The sequence below is a fragment of the Alligator sinensis genome, unplaced genomic scaffold (genome assembly GCF_000455745.1).
Source record: "Alligator sinensis unplaced genomic scaffold, ASM45574v1 scaffold150_1, whole genome shotgun sequence".
Lineage (NCBI taxonomy): Eukaryota > Metazoa > Chordata > Crocodylia > Alligatoridae > Alligator > Alligator sinensis.
This window is the reverse complement of record NW_005841840.1, coordinates 3,616,858-3,635,525: the sequence shown is the minus strand read 5'-3', so window position 1 is coordinate 3,635,525 and position 18,668 is coordinate 3,616,858. Positions and strand designations below refer to the sequence as shown.

Sequence of the window (18,668 nt, the reverse complement as noted above, 5' to 3'; positions counted from 1 at the left end):
TGGCCAGGTGGAGAGAAGCGGGCATGGCTCGGTCCTGCAGGGGGGAGCGAGAAGGGAGTGTGGCCAAGCTCTGTAGGGAGAAGGGGGTACAGCTTGGCCCAAGCCTGGCCACACAGAGGTAACAGTGCATAACCTGGCTCTGACCTGGCTGTGCTGGGGGAGGGTTGTGGCCCAGCTCTGCCCCGCCCCATGGGGTTTGGGATTTTGGCAGTGAGAAAGGGTGGCAGTACTGTGACTACTCCCCTGCCACCAAATTTCCCAACCTGTGGGGAGCCCTGTAGGCCCGATTCCAGAGTTCCACAGACCACGTTTGGCCCACAGGCCAAAGCTTGAGCACCTCTGTTGTATAGAGATCTCAAACATCTGATTTGGGTTCATGAATTCCATTCTCAGAGTGAGGCAATTAAAAATTCAGCTCCATCCATTATTACTTTTTTATAGTACCTTGAATTTAGCCTTTTTTTGTGCCTCCATGGCAAATTTCTTCAAGTCCTCTATTTCTTTTCGCAACTGTTCATTTTCTTGCTGTAGTCGTAGCCTTTGTTCACTGACACAACCAGACTTTTCTCTTTCGGAATCCAGAATGCTTTGCAACTTATGAACCATTTCCTGGCAACGAGATATCGCTTCCTCAGAGCTAGAAAAAAACAATCGATTCTCACTTAATCAGGAGGTAAAGTCAGTTTATATCTTTCTGTGTATCCTTATCTTTTGTCCATGCCTTTCAACTAAGAAATTTATATTTAGAAGGCAGAATTCTCATGTTTAAAATGCATATGCTTAACATTGACCTATTTGTTAAGACTGGCAAATGTGAATTCTAGTGTGTGAGACTTCATGCTTTAAATATTTTTTCCAACTTTCTTCCAGTAGGGTCAATATTCAAGAAAAATAAGGAGGCTCAAACTTTAGCATGAATATTTAGTTCAAATTTAAAATGTTCTTTTTTGTCAGTAAAGTGATCATGGAAAATTAACTGTACTCTCTCCATCTTCAATAAACAAGACATGCTTTTGTGAAACAAACTACATTTAAAGGTGAGTATTTTTGAGCCATAATATAAAGGATGTTGAACTAAGTGTCTTGATGCAAGTGTTGAGGTAAAAAGTTCAGAAAACCTATTAACTCACTCAGCTCTGAAACTTGGACTTCGGATATATTGTTCCCATTTGCTATATTAGTTTTACTTTTGCCCTATAACATTCCCTATTATTTTCCCCATGTCACTTATGATTCCTACCACAAACTTGATATCAAATACCAACACAATCCTCACTTTCCTATTTCTACTTCACTCCTGAGTGATCCCATCCTCTAAAATACTATACAGTTTAGATCTTTTTCAGGTAAAGGACTATCGTATATTTGTCCACTACTAACCACATTCTTTGCTTTGATAGCACTATAAAATACGGATTTTCTGTGCAGGTTTGATGAAGGCAAACATGTCTGCGGCAAAGGAGCAAGCGTAAGGTGATAGTAAAGATTTTCTGCAGTGAAACAATTCATATAACAATATATACTAAACAAGAGCAATCATTAACAGTGTATTAGTCTATCTGTTTCTGGACTTTGAATTACAATGGCAAATTTCCTGGTATACCCTGAATGTTTCTCCTTTCTGCTGACTTATTGAGAACTGGCATAGAGGGTGTACAGAGCCTTCACCCATTTTGATGTAGGAACTCTGTGATTACAAGGGGCACGGCTACAGTGATATACAGGGTCTATCTTGAACCAGGCCACAACTATTCTGAGCCATGTGAGCTGCCCTTTCCCTTTCATATCAGACCTTGTAGTTCACACCAATGCTATCCACAACATGCAGCCTATTTCTGAACCAAAGCTTTTCTAGAAATTGATCTGCAGAATATTTGGCTCTTGTCTATGATTATAAACAGTGGGTGTTTATATGCATACTCTGGGAAGGGGGGGGGCGCGCGCAGGAACGGACGTTTTAACTAGAGCAGTTCCAAGTGCCGCTCTAATTAAAGGACCTGGAGTGTCTTGTGTAACAGTGTCCCTGCACTTCAAAATGGCAGTGGTGGCGCCTTATCTAAAGCTTGCCAAATGAGCTTTAGCTAAAGCACCCCCCACTGCCGTTTTGAAGCATGGGGATGCTGATACACGAGACGTGAGAGGCTGCTGGAGCACGGTAATTGCCACGCTCCAAAAGACTCGATTAATCGAGTCTGCTCTGATATGCTGGAATTACAGTGCATCGGAGCAGCCTCCCTGCTTGTTTATAGGCACCCAGTGAAACCATGTAGGTACAGAAGGGCCAGAAGATAGGAAGAAAAAAAATCATGATATTGTTGCTGGAAAACATCCTGTGCCCAAAACCTTAATGCCATTTGAGAATAAGTGCAGAAAGGGGCAGGCTAGGAAGCAAGTGGCGTTAGGAACCTGGAATTTCAGCAGGGCTCACAGGGTCAAGCTGGCTTGCTGATGGGGACTGAGCAAAAGAGTTTGTTGTATAGATGGTTGGCAGGTACAGGCTTGAGAGGGGTCCAAAGGCTGATGCTACCTATCAGGAGAGAGACAGCAAAAAAGACTAAAAGGGGATGCATTTAATTCTGAACGTAGGTGCATAGTAGTTTCAGTAGAAATATGGCTGGAACATATTTTGTAAGTCTGTAGCTTGGACAGCTCATACCTTAGAAGAAAGAAAACTCTGACAATGCTTCATTTGAATGTAATGTTCACTAGATTCGATTTATACACTCTATAGCAGTATTTCATTCTTTTAATCCAGAAACAACTGTAGACCTAGCCTAAGGGGTGGAAATATATTAGCATATAAAAAAATACCCAAAACAACACTACTAAAAAAATCAAGTAATCCTCTTACCCAGGGGAAACAGAGCTCCCATTTTAAGTGGTAAAAGATGCATAAAGCTTCTCTTAACATTGCTGTGTTTTGCTCTCTGCTATAAAACATCCGCTTCTCTTCTTTCAATCGCTTGTGAGCACTTGGGCTTCACAACTCTTTGCTCCAGCTTCAAAAATGGTACTATAGCTAGCAGCCCAATTCTCTCAAGCATGCTCGAAACACCTCTATGTCACGCCTACTCAGGTTTAGAGTAAGGGGTATCATAGGCCAGGACAGAAAAGGAAAATGCTCTTTATCTTGTGACTCTTCATTCTAGCACCTTCCATTCAGAAAGTCTTCACAAAATACTTGCTTGGAGCCTAACCTTGTGATATGTTTGAAGCAAGTACTATCCAGAACAATAAGCTAACAAAGCTTCCAAGTGCTACTTCCTTCACACTATCTGCAGGAAAACCTTGATGTAAAATATAGGGATTTCAAATTGTTATCTAAGCAACAGCCAAATAAAACATAATGTAGTCCTCTGTGGGGCGTTCAGACTATCTGACATAAATGGTTCTAGAATAAAAACTCACCTAAGACAATTTCCTTCTCTAAATCCCACAGGGAAGAAAAATGATTCAGTCTATTCAGGGAGAATTAAAATGGAACCTACAGATTTCTGAAGGTATTTTGTTCCATAATGCTTTTTACCAAACTCCACATTTACTTTGTCAGGTAGGCAACTTAAAATATTCAGAAAAACTACACACGGATGACCCTTCTAAAAGATTCATAGAGAAAGTCTGAAGGCTTCAGTGAACCTATCCTGTTGCTCTACAAACTATGAGAATACTTCCTTTAGAGGAAAAGTAGATTTTTTTTCCTCTGCCGCCAGCTCAACTGTTTCAATGTGCATCTTGACCTATCCTCTGTCTCCTATTTCTGAAGCAGAAAAGGTCGTATCCTTCAACTCCTTGTCAGAGGCCAGAAGACTTTGAATTTAGCCATTTTGAAGAGAATAGCCTTAAAGCCAATTAATACAGACACATTTCTCCCCTGCTTGGGGAAGAAAAAATGGTAGTGAAGCAAGAGACTGTTGAATAAAAGGTGAGTGTACAAGAGAATAAGGTCACAAAGCCATTAGAGGAAAAAATGTACTCATGTTACAGATGAACCTTAGGAAGAAACAACACTTAGCACTTCACAAATCTTAAAGTGCCAGAAGGCAGGTCACAGTGCTTTATAGGGAGAACTTATTTAAGGTAGAGTACTACCTTAAATAACCCTCTGGCAGAGTTGTTGAGTAGTTGTTAAGGAGAGGAGGTGACAAGGCTGTGAGAAAAATAAAAATCTGGAGAAAAATACTCTTCTTCAGTTGTTCAGTACAAAGAACTTAATCTCAGTATTGCAAGTGTAATATCAAAAAGGAACTAACCTAATTTACTAGACAATAATTCTAGTAAATGCAGAATGCAGAAATTCTTCTGCATTTTTACATAAAGTGATTTTTCCAAACAGATAATACTGCATATTAAGATTATTAGTTACAAAGTTGACTTCTATTTTCTATTTTCTCTGTTTTATAGAACAGTTCTTATCTTGTCTTGAATTCTAAACAATGTTATTCCCACTTATATTACCACAGTAATAATGCTGTTAAAATTAAACAAGAATAACAGTAAGAAGCCTACTACTCTTCTTCCTGCTGCTTAAGAACATTTTATGCGATGACACTTCGACGATTAGGTGGAATATTTAGTGAAATCCTAATGTGTAAGACATCAGTTACTCACTTCATTTCCAGATACTTCATTTTGTTTTGTGCTGACTGCAGACTCAGTTGAAGGTCATCTTTTGCACTTTCTGCTCTTAGGCATCTTTGATGCAGTTCCTCTAGTTTTCTGTAATCATATTCATTTCCTTGGTTTTCACGGTATATCTGTGGAGCAGGCTTTCATGTAAATCTCTGATTTTAATCACACGAATGGCTATCAGCATACTATTGCTGTCTTTGTTCCATGAAGTTTTAGTAGCTGAAATAATGGGATTTCCATCATTACAACTGCTACTAAGATAATAGTTTTATAGATCTTGCAGTCAGTTAATTTTCTTGATACGTGGCTTAAGTTTCAACTGCTGCTCCTACTTATACTCACGGGATTATGTTAAACATTTTTCTCCTACTCCCCAGCTTTTACACTTCTCAAATATTTGTAAACAGGTTTTACTACTGTTTGTCATAACCTGAATGAAGCTAACAGGAACCTAATGAATATGTTAAGCAGCCATTTAGTGGTTTAGGAATATCATCTTAGAGCCATTGCTTACGGTTTATTTACTACATCTCTAAAATGGAATATGAAATCCATTTTAATTTTAAATCCAAACCCTGAAATTAAAAAGAAAAATTAAAAATAAATAAAAATCTAAAAAAGACAAAACACAGGCATCATGGTATACTGTTCACCTTGCTTTAACAGGTATTACTCAGGAGAAAAACAATAGTAAAATATATCATAAGCTAATTTAATAAAACAATAACAAAAAATTGAAGTGCAAATGTGCAGTTTTCTTTCTTACCTTTTCGAGTTCTTCTTCCACTGCTCGCTTCTCTCTAATAGCCCGTTCTGTTTGACTCTGCTTTTCTCCACATTCCTACAGAAAACCAAGCTATTTTTGTAATCCTTATTAATTCACTGGGTACTATCTAATTTCTATACTGAATAAGACAGGGGATACTTAAATACCACTATCTGAAACTACTAGCTAGAGGACAGACTGCAATGTCTTATATACAACCAGACTAACAGAAGTTTTTTTGGATGCAAAGGTTCTTATAAACTACAGTCTGCGAGTGTGTAGATACGGCACCAAAAGGATCACCTTACAGAAGCAAGAAAATAGTTCTGGAAAACCCTGTTGTTCTAGGTATACACTTTTCTATATCAAATGAAGCACTCCAAACCAACTGATTTTCATATAATCAACAAAAGGTAAACATTAAATCAAGTACTACCTCTAAACAGTATTTCAAATTCCTTACCCAAACCAATCAGGTGCAAAACTAACTAAGTTGCAACTGTTTTCTACTGACTATTTTTCCTCTTTGTATCTGAAATCAGTCATACCCTTTCTGCTGAATCTTTAAAAAAATGCCTCTTCATGGAGAGATCAAAACTGAAATATTCAGTCCACATGAAGACTGACAGTTATAAACAACTGAAACAGCCCTGTAACAGGGATACAAAGATTCCTGTTACTTTAAGGGGAAAGTGCAGCAGGCAAACTTTGCTGCGTAGGCAGGCAGCTGAGTAGGAGGTAGCTGCGCTGCAAGAAGCTGGCTGTGTGAGGCAGATTCCAGGCAGCCTGAAAGTTATGACACTGTAGAACAAGAGTAGGAAGAACTGTAACTGTACCCTAATTTATAAAAAATAAAAATAAAAATAAATGTATAATTTAAAATACATTTTCATTTCAAAAACAGAACTGGCATTTCACGGCTGCTGACAACTGACATCTAAAATGTCCAGCCCTACTGAGGGTCTCAAACAACTTGTTCAAGTCTCTCTAGATTTAGAAAAGCAGTTAGATAAATACGAGAGAGAGCATATTAGAACATAAACAGGAATTGAAACATTTTGATGGTAAGGAATATTTTCAACAAAGTCTGGACTGTACCATTTGGAGAGCAGTAAGTTCTTCTGATAGTCGAGAAATCTGTATATTGTACTGTTTCCTTGCAGCTTCTACCTGCAATTAAAAACATAATAAAAACAAACAAAAAAATTTAACACACACTACATGAGCTGCTTTTCTGTCGTGTGAAATACATATGGTACTGGAATAAGGAATTTTCACCAGTTTCCAGACAGGAACGTTTTGGAAACTATCTAGAAGATATGGCCTACATTTATGAATGGTAGTATGAATAGTAATTAACTTTTGTCAAGGAGATTTTAATAACAAATTGCCTCTATGAAAGGGAACTGTGACATCAAAATAACCAAATTACAGTTAAAATCTATTGTTTTTTGGTGATCAGAAACATAAAAGGCATTTTATCACTATATGAAATTTCTGAATTAAGGAACAGTTCTCGAGTTTTTGGAGGAGAGAAAAAGATTTGAACAGCATGTAATTGAATTTGAATGAGAATTCTGATGGTAAATATAAGTATATGTAATAAGGGAGACAGCAGTAACTATGCATGCATTTTTAATAATCTATGAAAACTAGTTATCCAAATAGGTTACATATTATGTGAAGTCTTGTGAAATTATTACTGTTTGCCTATGTTGCTTTAATTCAGTGGGAACTGTTGGAAAAAACAAACAAAAGAAACCTACACTAAAGTAGGACAAATGCAGAGTGCTGCACCTAGGGCACAAAAATATCCAGCACACCTACTGGCTGGGAAGTGACCCTCTCAGCAGCACAGAAGCGGAAAGGGATCTCAGAGTCATAGTGGACTCCAAGATGAGCATGAGTCGTCAGTGTGATGATATCGTCAGCAAAGCTAACCACACCTTATCATGCATCAGAAGATGCATGACAAATAGAACCAAGGAGGTGATACTTTCCCTCTATGCGGCATTAGTCAGACCGCAATTGCAGTACTGCATCCAGTTTCAGGTGCTGTACTTCAAGAAGGATGTTGATAGACTTGAGAGGGTCCAGAGGAAGGCCACTTGTATGGTTAGGGGCTTACAGGACAAGCTCTATGAGGAGAGACTGAGGGACCTAGACCTCTTCAGCCTCCACAAGAGAAGGCTGAGAGGTGATCTTGTGGCCACCTACAAATCCGTTAGCGGGACACAGCAAGGGATCAGAGATGCTCTGTTCATGACGGCGCCTCTTGGGGTAACAAGGAACAATGTTCACAAACTGACAGAGAGCAGATTTAGGCTAGATATCAGGAAAAACTTCTTCACAATAAGGGTGGCCAAAATTTGGAATGGGCTTCCAAGGGAGGTGGTGCTCTCCCCTACCTTGGGGGTCTTTTAAGAGAAGGCTGGATAGGCCTTCTGACCCCAACACTTGTTCCTGCCAAGGCACGGAGTCAGACTTGATGATCTGTTGAGGTCCCTTCCGACCCTAGCATCTATGAATCTATGAATAACCTGCAGGGGCAAGACTAATTGAGGCTTCTTCCCTGCAGCCAGAATAACTGAGCCTAAAGAACTAACCAGTGCTAGCTGAGCCCTAGCCCCTTCCCTCTGACTGGTTTCATGTCTACTCTTAAAGAACCTCTTCAGGACCAGAGCTTGGCTGCACAATTTGATGGTTGCCAGTCCTTGCGCAGCTCTTGTCCTGGTAACTCCTCTGTGCCCTCAATGCCTGATTAACCCTCTGGTTCAGTGCTAACAAATCTAGTACATTATTTATTTCTTTTCTTTATCCCCAATTTCCTTAGCAGACAACTTTTCCTCACAACAGTTCTTCAGTTCAGCGATCATTTGTCACTGAAATGCTTTCTTTTTTACAGCATGCATGTGCATACAACACACTTTTCATCAGCAACAAGACTAGATGTGTTCATGCAGTTTGAAGGGGAAAAAATATAACATTTTTTCAGTATTCATGAAAGCAAACATAAGAAAATACTTGTTAAATTTTTTTGGGGAAAAATGTTGCACAAACAAAAAACCTGAAATTTTAATTTAGCTTTTACTTCCAAAGATGCATGCTAATTCACCAAGGTAAAATGTGCCCTAATCCTATATTATGTAAAACGACAAAAAATGTTTTAATATGTATGCAAGACAGCTCTTTAGCTCTGAGCAGTAACTCAGTGTTGCAACCAGATGAAGTGCTGATGGTCCTACTGTCTCAGTGCTGAGTCTTAGCACTAGCACTTGCCATCTACCTTCTACCTGCACTGCAAATGCAGTATATCAGATTTCTATGAGGCACAGCAGTTTTTTGTGCCTGCTTCTAGTAGCTAACCAAAAGAGATTAGAGATCACTTTTAGCCCTATTTCTCTAGTCACAACTGACAAGAAAGCCTGATGTGTGTCGCTGCAATCTTTGGATACAAGAAAAGTAGAAAGGAAAGGAGATTTGGAAGGAGAAAAGAACCTGGCATTCTTGCACAGAGAATTATCCTGAATCAGGGACAGAGACTGAACTGAAACAAAGCTTCAGAGCAATGGATCAGAATATGGACTTTTTGTCATGTCATTGGCAACTTTCAGATTAGATGATTTAAGTTTATTGCCCATCTACACTAACGCATGCATGTCTTAGAGGGAAATCAAGGTTGTGAAGCCTATATTCTCTGATAAACTCTTTTTTAAGGTAACCGCATTTGAAATGGGAACAACAGCTGTTGAGCACCCTCAAAGAAAAGGACTGTCTATTATCATTACAGATACAGCAGAATTGGGAAAAAAAATCATTTCCACCTCTTTTCATAGGTGGTAATAGATATAATTGCTCACCTGCTGAGAAATGTCAAAAGGGGACTAGCATGAGTTAGTCCAAAGACCAGTTAAAATCTAAGATTGTAAAGATTGATTCAAGTCAGTTTATGAACATTTTTGCATCTCATCTTATGAGTATATGTTCTAGGATTGTGGCCTTCTGGTTTTAGCCCTTTTCAGTGAAATCTAGTTGTATATAGAGCAAACTTTTAAAGTAATGCCATGGAGATGCAATAACTGGTACAGGAACTTTCATCAGAACTTGTAACTTACCCTGTGCACTCAAAAGGCATTCCAGAGGGAACTCAAAATGCCCCATATTCTTAAATTAATCATAGCTCTTTGTGTAGATCTCAATAAAACAGCAGGTCTGAGGTAGTAACAGCCAATGGAATTACTGAAGAGAATCTGACTCCATTTTAAGAGTCCATATAAGGGCTTTTTACTACAATAGTACCAACACAGACAGCAACATTTTGGGTCCCTGGGGCATCTGTAAGAATCCTTCATGTGTAATAAGAGCACTTTTATGCTCTGTCTTTGCCATCTAGACACTTAGTTCTGTACATCCTTGTAGTAGCTATAGTATTAACACACTTGCAACGAGATTGTTATCATTGATCTTGTACAATCAATTTTGGGGGCTGTAAGAAACACTTGGGGAAACATACCTATGTATTATCTTGCAGAACATCTCCATAACATGAAAGAGTTTAGAACAATATTTATGTATTTAAATCAACATAAGCTTTTACCTTGTCAACTTATTAGCATGAACTAGCCCTTTTAACTTTATAACCTCTAACAAAGTAATAACTATCTGCCAAAAATGATGCAATTAATGTTCTGCCCAACATTTATGCAAGCCAACAAAATACAGTTTTACTTCAATTAGAAACATCCTAGGCTATTGTTTGGATAATTTTTGCATTTGTAAAGTCTAAATTTTCTGAAATGAAAATCTGTTTACATGCTGGTTTATGTTTGTCAATGATTACATTTGATTAAGTCCTGTCAGTATTTAGAAAGAGAAAAATCAATTGATGTGGCAAGGATATTTATACTTTTACATACTTAGAAAGATAAGGATCAGCACCTTGAACTTCATAAACACAAGCAAAATGCAGGACCAGAGACCAGCAATCATTTTCATGTCTGAGTTTATTACTTAAAGTATATTACATGCTTTAATAAAACATCAGTTCAGGGCTCTAAATGGGTCATCAGGGTTTCACACTGGCCGATCCACTTGCAGGATGTGGGCTTTATTAATTTTTTTGTTCACTGTTGGAACCATTATTATTATTAAAGTGAAGAAAATATGAGTACGGTTCCACTTGAAAAAGCAAATATCTTTCATTTATATTATACCACATTCCTGGTATTCATCATACAATATTAGCAGCAGATCATTTACTATTGCGCGCGCGCGCGCACACACACACACACACACACACACACACACACACACACACACACACACACACACACACACACACACACCAGGCCTTTTAAATGGCAAGGGCAGACAAGGCAGCTGAAAATGATCCAAGATACTGTGACTTCTGGCCCTACCATTCAATTCTATATTCCATCTGAAGAAACATTCACAATCTTCCTTCGAGTCACTGCAAGACCCATCTTTTAGACAAACGCATCCCAGCAACACTACTACAGAATGACCTGGCACCACCAAATACTGAACTGAGAAGTAGGCTAAAACTCTTAATTTTCACTCAGTCATTTGGTGCACTGGAAGTGTGATTCTGTTTAAGATATGGATGATAGCAAGAATTATGGCATTGTGTACTTCAAAAAGCACTGATACAGTATTTTATGTACAATATACATCTACGCATGATAAACACTTATGAAACTATAAATGCTTTTACAGGTCTTGTACACATTTCTTCTAAAATCCTGTAAGTAGATAACTTATTTAAAGTTTAGACTGAAAACTACTAGTTTGCCATATGAAATTACAAAAAGGAGCCTCATTTAGTTTCTAATTGAAGATATTGCTTGTCGGTATGCTTACTTTCTTAAAGCAGCTAGAATCAAATACTGTTAAAGATCATCAACTGCGAAGTAAAACATAAACCCAAACCTACATACAAAGCTTTAAATAGTAAGTACTAAGACAAAACAAGGGCAGAGTTTATAAGCTTTTTTACAGAAAGAATATCTGGAAAAATAGCTTCTGATCAGTTTCTTATTAAATATATATGTAATCAGATATAGAAAACAAGTGGCATGATCAATATGCCTCCAGAATTTTTTTTGTTTGTTTTTCAATTTCTTCTGTGAGCAACTATCCATATGCACATTCCAGTATATGTGACACAAAGTATATGGAAGAGCAGACTTGAACCAATGGAAGCTATCCTCAAATAGACTGTTTAAATCATTTACTTTTTCTTCTACGAATGAAAATCTTCAGAATAAACTCTAAAGCAAGCACTGGAAATTATGCAGAATATTTTACTATAAGATAACTTACTTCCTTTCTAGTTCTCGCAGCAGCATCTTGTACAAGTTGAGAAACTGCTTCTTTCATATTTTCTATTTCCTCTTCTTTTTGCTTCTCTCCAAACAAGGCCTACAGGAAACAACAACCTGAAATACTGTAATATTAACCATCTGTAATACTGTTAATGCTAAAAAATGCCATTTATTTTAAAAAAAAAATCAATTATGATAATCTCATTTCTAGTAAAGAGAAAATGAATGTGATGGAATGCTGAATGGCATGAGAATTACTGTTCCATACTAAATTTTCATAAGTATATAAGATATTTAATTTTCTAGGCTAAGTGAACTTGGGCACACACACACTTGAACATCAAGTGTATGTCTGTGAGTCAATATAGTGCAATATATTGATGTCTAAGGGTGCTGTAGCCTGTACTCACTTGGAAACAGACTTTCAGACAATTGCTGACGTCTTTACCAAAGCATACAATAAAATGGGACTGACAATTAACATTCAGAAGACTAAGGTCCTCCATCAACAAGCTCTTAGGGCACCTATACACATTCAGAGAGGCTGCTCCAATGCATTGTAATTACAACATATCAGAGCAGACTCGATTAATCAAGCAGCAGACTCCGGCATCATGTGTAATCACATCCCCATGCCGAAAATTGTGGCAGATGTGCTTTAAAATAAAGCTGGTCCAACAAGCATTAGTTAAAGCGCCCCTAGTACCACTTTTCAGAATAGGAATGCTGTGGTAGGAGCAGAAAACAGGCAGCAGCCAGGTGCCTAACGAGGGCAGCCATTTTGGACCCAGGCGTATAAACTGGGTTGCAGTTTGCTGCAGGAGGAAACATCAGGCTGAGAGGCTGCTCCAGCCATAGTCAGGAGGTAAGGGCAGGGACTATGGGATGGAGGTGACCCCTTGTCCTGGGTAAGACATAAAACTTCACCCTGCTGGGGAAGGGTGATCTGGTGGGGCTCCTAATGGCATGGGAGTCCCCAGGAAATGCCAGGCCAGTTACCTCCCTGGTGAAAGGCAGGTTGGGGTGCCTTATAACTCCAGCCCCACATCCCTGGTGGTGTTCTAATGAGCAGGGGGAGCCCAGGGCTCATTAAGGAGCCCTGAGGCAGAGCTCAGGCCAGAGGAGGGACCTGGGAGGTGTGAGAGAGACCCTGAGTGAGAGGGGCGACGATTAGAGAGACCCTGAGTGAGTGGGGCCATGAACACAGCAACCCCGTGAGGGGGGGTGAGTGAGGACTCCCAGTGGGGGCACAGTGGCCCAGTGAGGGGCTAGGAGCAAAACAGGCCTATAGCTGTAGAATCGCTCAGTCAACGCTCAGGTGAGGGTAGCAGGAGACACCCAACAGATTGCGCCAGGGCTGACAGAGGCGAGGAGACCTAAGCCCAAAGCTGGGTGAGGCCGGGCGAGATGAGTGTGGCTCTGAGAGAGGGCAGTGTGAAAGAGGCTGGGTGAGAGCCAACAGAGTAAATGGGACCCTAGTGAGAGGGGGTGGCATGTGAAGAGAGAAGAGCTACAACTGTGTGCCCAGTTTACTTTAGCCATAAGCCCGGAGAAGTAACACCAGAGTAACATCTGCAAGGCATGGGACCCTTGGAGGGGAGGTAAGAGCAGATACTAGGCCCTTGTCAGCAGGGCAAGTAATGGGTAGCCTTCCGCGTTAGTAACAACTCTCATATTTTTCCATTAAGGCAAGGCAGGCGAGTGGTTACCCCAGGAGCAGGGTAGCTGGCGGAGCATGAGGAGGAGGCTACCCTGTTACAGATGCTGATACATATGCACTGATACACGGATACTTTATTCAGAAAGGCTCTCGGAGCCAGTCTAATTAAAGCACCCCTCCTCTTCCCTCCCCGCCTCCTGTTAGCATGTCTATAAACACCCTTAATGAGCAGTCCCCAGCTCTGGTAATTCAGATTTACAGTGAGACTGGAAAACACTGAGTATTTCTGGTATTTTGGAAACCTTCTCTCGCAGAAAGCTGACACTGATGAAGAAATCCAAATGCAACCTTCAGACACCTGAGGAAACAGGCATTTAAATTTTGTGACAGCAAGCCAACTTGGAAGAACGCAATATCAACTTGCAGGAGACTATTGCCTGGGACCACCCCAAATGGAGGAAGAGTCTGCTGCAAGGATCTCAGTACTTTGAAGCCTGATGGTGACATGGGAGAAAAGTGACATACAGAATTCTTGAGAGGAGGAGTTGTGAAGGAGCCTCTGAAATGGAACTATGTGAAACACAGAACATGCGTTTAAGAAGGGGGCAAAGGGAAGGAGGATGGAGAAATCTAAGAACTCATTGCTATGTGCAATAAACAGCTTATAACAGCTACAAAATGAGCAATATCTGAGTCAGTCTCTGATCATTCTGCTTAGTTATTTACTGTTTTCATTTATTTCAATCATTGTACTTCATTTCCTGTTACTATCATTTTTTAAATTCTTCAGGCCTTTTGTGGATCTCACTTTTGTAAGCTCCAATTTCTCCAAGAAAAGATACTACCTCATCTCCATGCCTTAAAAATCTGTTACTTTCCCAGGAGAGACGCATTTTACATCATCCTGATGGATAGAAGCTCACTGTTCCAAATGATTTTTTTTAAGTAGTGTTCAAAACCAGAAATCAGAAAGCATATATGTTATTCTTTACATTTTGGTTCTTTGTTCTGTTTAATTCATAAAGCTCAGAACAATGAATCTCTCTCTCTCTCTCAGCATTATCAATTAGCTGGATTTTACTATTTCATTTTATTCTCACAATAGGAACATACTCATCTGCTACTTTCAAGAATGCCAGACGTTTTACCTCTATGCCTGTTCAATTAGTGTTTCAAATCTGTACTGCAACTACAGTAATTTTACCAAACCATTTATTTCTGGCATAATGCTTTGTAGAATATTTGATTGTGGATAGCACTGAATGGTCTGCTGAACTGGATAAAAAGATGTATGCTGCTATAGCTCAGATATAACAATCTTAACATTTTCTTAAACTCTGTACCTTTATGCATGCCATCAAAATGAGATTTTACTCTTTGGTGACCCTTTCCAAATTAAACAAGAAAAAAATAATATGTTTTTCTTTCTAATGACTTTGAAAAAAAAGTTTTTAATTTCTTCTTTTCACTCTGCTTCTCACATTGGTTTTCCTTCTTCCAGGCTCCAAAGGCCAAGTTATAGGGGTCAGATCTTGCTTATCAGGAAATGAGGACTGACAACTCCAAAGACAATCAGCAACAGCTGCACGAAAGTAGCTTGTGGCTATTCATCCTCCATTTTTATATGCTTCTTCTGGTTAGAGGAGCCTATTTCAGGTACAGGTAATGTGTTCCATAATGTTAACTATCTAGACTTAATTTGCTGATTTTTACAAACTAGTATCAAACATACAGCAAACATACTTCAAACTACTAGCAGTTTCCTGAACGCCTAGTTTTCAGAAAATGGGTCCTCTGATATAACTGGCCTACCCCTGTCGGACGGTCTGATGAACAGAATCATACAGTCTAGCAGGGGTGCACCGATAAAGATTTTCTGGACTGATACTGATGGTCGATTATTGACCAATCATATCAGCCGATACCAATCCAATTGCCGATATGCAGCCCGGCAGCTTGGAGAAAAGCATCTGGCTGGTAAGGCTGTTGGGGGGGAAGGGGCATGGGGGAGGCAGATCAAGGGGTGGGGCTGGGGCAGGCACTGCACAGCCAGTGTGGAGTGGGACTTAGGACAGAGCCACAGCCAGCTTGTCCATGGGGTACACAAGGGGGGCTCCCACTGCTGCGTGCACCCGGGGGGGAGGTATGGAGGGCACATGCCCCCAGGTTCTGTGTACGGGGCGAGGGCGGGTGGCCGCCGTGGGCTGGGGGCTATGCTGGGCACTTCCTGGCCTGGGAGCTGAGCTGGGCCTGCGCTCAGGGCTGGTGGGGATGGGGTGGATGGTGGCTGCACTGGGAAAGGGGTTATGGGGTGAGTTACAGCCACCCTAAAATTCACCATGGCTCCCCTGTAGCCTCCCCTCCCAGTGCTGCCGCCACCCACTGCAAACGCAGCCCCTGCCCAGCCCCACCACTGGGAAGAGCCTGGGACAGCCCCTGGCCCTCAGTGCACAGCCCGCCCTCGCTCTGCACACAAATCCAGGAGGCATGCACCTCCCCATGCCTCTCCTGGGGTGCGCACAGGAGCTGCCCCCTCTCCTTGCCCCCCACACCTCTAGACAAGATACCTGCGGCTCTATCCCATGCCCTACCCGAACCCGGATGTGCAGCGCCTGCCCTTGCCCCAGCCCCTCTCTCCCTCACTGTGGGGCCCTTGATCTGCACCCCCCACGCTCCTTACCTTCTCCACGCCCCTTCTCTTCCACAGACTTACCAGTCAGATGCTGTGCTCCACGCTGTAGGGCTGCACTCTTGGTGGTGTACATGCTGCGGCTGTGCACATGCACGCAATATTTATCGGCAACATTATTGCCAACATCAGCCAAAAATGGCGGTTGCCAATAATGTCAATTTTCCTTTTATCGGTCCTGATATGATACGGACCGATGTACTGGTGCATCTCTATAGTCTAACTAAACTGGTGATTTTATGCTGGGTCATATCCATACTACAAATTTTAATTATGTTGTAACAAGATCAGGAGAAACTGCATTGTAAATGAGTTCCATCTTAGCTGTTTTGGTAATATAATCCGGCACTTAATAGCATAAAGTAGTAAGTAGTCTAATAATCAGGAAAGTTCTGGATCCTGTATCTTACCTGATTTTTTTGTAGATTAGCTTCCTCTAAGAGCTGCATGCTATCTCGGACTTTTACGATAGCATCATATTTCTCTTCTTCGAGATGTGAACATTTTGCCTGTAGCTCTCTAACTTGCTTCTCAAGGGCTGTTCTTGCCGTTTTCAATTGTTCGGCATCTTGAGTGGCTACACGAAGTCTGTAAAGACACAAAACCTGCCGCTTATTAACAGAACAAAATTTACTAAAAGCTATCTTATTTCTGAAGCCTGTTTTGCTGATTTTTGTATAAAACCTTTCAGCTGTTTCTCTCTGTTTTTCTGTGATGTATGGATGGCCAAGTTAATTTTGAAGAAATGGCTGCAACTGAGAAAGGAGCTGCTACTCTGAGACACCTATGCTGGGTTGCAGTGATCCACTATAATTTGCTAACTTTTGTTGTTTGTTCCTGACCCTACAGTATAATCTTCTGTATGTGACAGTCACTGCAAGGGCAACCATTTGATGTCACACAAATTGGTCTAACATCTGATGTTAAACAACAGAAACAGATGCACCTTAAAGAAACTATTATATATATAAATGCCTGTCCTTTTGGACTTTTTAAAAAAAGGGAAAAGGAGTAATTGGATAAGGACAACAAAAAAATTACAACCATGCTGTCAGTCATGAGAAGTTGGAGACTGTAACGTAGTTCTAGAAATTCTCATTGCTGCATTATAATGCTTAATTATTTATTATAATCATAATTATTTTTGATTAATTATGATTGACATTACTGGTGAACATCAAGGATAAGAAAGAAAGATTTTGATGCACCAATCTCAGGGAGACCTCTATGTACAGGTTAGTAAAAGGCCAAAGTTATAATTGAGCATAATTAAGATTTTATGACTGCAATCAAGTAACTTATTTCCTATCATCTATAAGAGATAAGGAAATAAAGAAAAAAAACAAGTGAAACAAGGAGCAAGTCAATGAAGAAAAAAATCACAACTCTCTATGTACAGATTAGTAAATTAAAATACCTGAAGTATGTCATGTATTAGCGAATGCTTCCACATACCATATTTACCTGAATCTAAGATGACTCTGAATTTAAGACAGCCCCCTAATAATTAGATTCTAGACATGGAAAATTTACAAATGTGTTATAACTTCCCATGTCTAGAATCTAATTATCAGAGGCTCATCTTAATTTGTTGCCACCACCACTGCACAGTAGCAGGAGTGCACGGCTTGGGGGAGCAGGTAGCAGAAGGCGTGGTAGAGAGTCAAGTGGCTTAACCAGTCCTGCCTGCCCTCACTGGCACCTGCTCTTCTGTCACTTGCTGCTTATCCCACCAATGCTGGCCCCACCACTGCTCCATCCTGGGGCGTGGAGCACAGGTCCAGCTACATAGCAGTGTTTGCAGCAGTGGCAGATCCAGGCCCAGACCCAACCTGCCTGTCTGTACTCAAATTCAAGACAAGGAGTTTTTCCTCCACTTGTTAAATGGGGAAATTAATGCATTTTGGATTTGCGTTACTATCAAGTTATCAAGTTGTTTGGCCAATGCTTGATGGGTAAAAATTTAATCAATTATGATCCAGAATTAATTTATTCAGCCAGATTCTCTCCTGGAAACCTTGAAAGCTTAAATGAACTGTCATGAGCTGCGCTATGGTCTGGGAAGGCTCATGGGGTGTCATGAATGTTTTCTTGTATTTATTTAACTGATATGGTGTGTGTGATATCACTGGAAAGCCCAGGTTATGCTGTATCCATTTTTGTCACTTATATAATTTTATAGATTATGGTATATTGCCTATATATAGCTTCATGATTCTGGACATGGTTTACTCAAGGAAGTAAGGGATGCATACATAAGAACAACTGCCACTCCCAGACACGGGCAGAAAGAGACATTACTGGGTTGGGCACCCAAGGCATTGTCTGCCTATAATGGGAAAAGCAACTCCTAAAGCAAAAGCATCTGAGAGAAATGGCCTATCAGTCAAAGGAATGCCACGTGTCCCTGCGAGGGAAGTTTCTGGAGGATTCTGTTACTCATTTGAATTGGGATAAGACTGGTTGAGGGGGAAGGGGACAAGGGGACTGGTTCTAGCTTGGAGTTATTTAGGGGGCTGTCTGTATGATATAGTTAGTTTTTGCATTTTTTCCTCAGCTGGAGACAGGTCCAAGGCCCTT

The 18,668-nt window shown here is 40.4% G+C and overlaps 1 protein-coding gene across 7 annotated transcripts in view; it reads right to left on the bottom strand.

Moving 5' to 3' along the window:
- The window catches only part of SCLT1 (sodium channel and clathrin linker 1), an 81,460-nt gene that overhangs the window by 23,198 nt on the left and 39,594 nt on the right, over positions 1-18,668 (bottom strand). For all 7 annotated transcript variants that reach the window (XM_025204521.1, XM_025204512.1, XM_006015611.3 and 4 more), the window contains 6 exons: positions 16,499-16,676; positions 11,738-11,836; positions 6,494-6,565; positions 5,396-5,470; positions 4,609-4,754; positions 445-637 (listed from right to left, as the gene is read on the bottom strand). In XM_025204521.1, the coding sequence (XP_025060306.1) occupies positions 445-637; positions 4,609-4,754; positions 5,396-5,470; positions 6,494-6,565; positions 11,738-11,836; positions 16,499-16,676 (763 nt within the window). The remainder of the gene's footprint in view (positions 1-444; positions 638-4,608; positions 4,755-5,395; positions 5,471-6,493; positions 6,566-11,737; positions 11,837-16,498; positions 16,677-18,668) is intronic.